The 571-nt window shown below is 33.1% G+C and overlaps 1 protein-coding gene across 1 annotated transcript in view; it reads right to left on the bottom strand.

Moving 5' to 3' along the window:
• LOTGIDRAFT_172880 (hypothetical protein) overlaps window positions 1-571 on the bottom strand; it is a gene marked incomplete at both ends in the record, with an annotated part of 2,468 nt that extends 1,897 nt beyond the window's left edge. The window contains one exon of the mRNA XM_009050065.1: window positions 34-571. Within this exon, the coding sequence (XP_009048313.1) occupies window positions 34-571 (538 nt within the window). The remainder of the gene's footprint in view (window positions 1-33) is intronic.

Here is a 571-nt window from a genome sequence, read left to right on the forward strand (position 1 = left end):
ATTCTTTATTGTCGTCGGATAAAAACGTTATACCTTGTCCAGATGCCACCATATCATCGAATTCGTCTATTTCTTGTATGATTGGTGGATAATCTTCTGCATAATCGTCTGATTTCTCTTCCTCAATAACTTTTAACAGTTTGATTCTTTGCGCTACGCAGTCGTCAAACAATATTAAGTTCTTTCGATTGCTATCAATATTAGACAAGTCTAGATCATTAACATTTTTCGTCAGAAAAACTTTTATATCCGTTGGATTGAAAGATGGATTCTTTGATTTAATGAAGTTTTCTATGATATCTTTTATTTCCACTTCTTCTTCGTTTTCTTCGTAATATTGAAATATGTCTTGAACGTCTTTCTTTGGTAAATATTCCAAAGCTTTGAGGAATTGATAATACGATTGCTCTGGTGTTGTTGTGTAGATATACAGAGAATCGAAATCTAAAAGGTTTGGTGTTGTCAACATGTTAAAAGTGAGATGAGTTTTCCCAGAACCTGAACTACCGCATATACACATGAGCATTGGGTTATTAGGAAATATTTCCGAATGATTAAATTTCTTGCCCAT

This window comes from Lottia gigantea (assembly GCF_000327385.1).
Source record: "Lottia gigantea unplaced genomic scaffold LOTGIsca_143, whole genome shotgun sequence".
NCBI lineage: Eukaryota > Metazoa > Mollusca > Gastropoda > Lottiidae > Lottia > Lottia gigantea.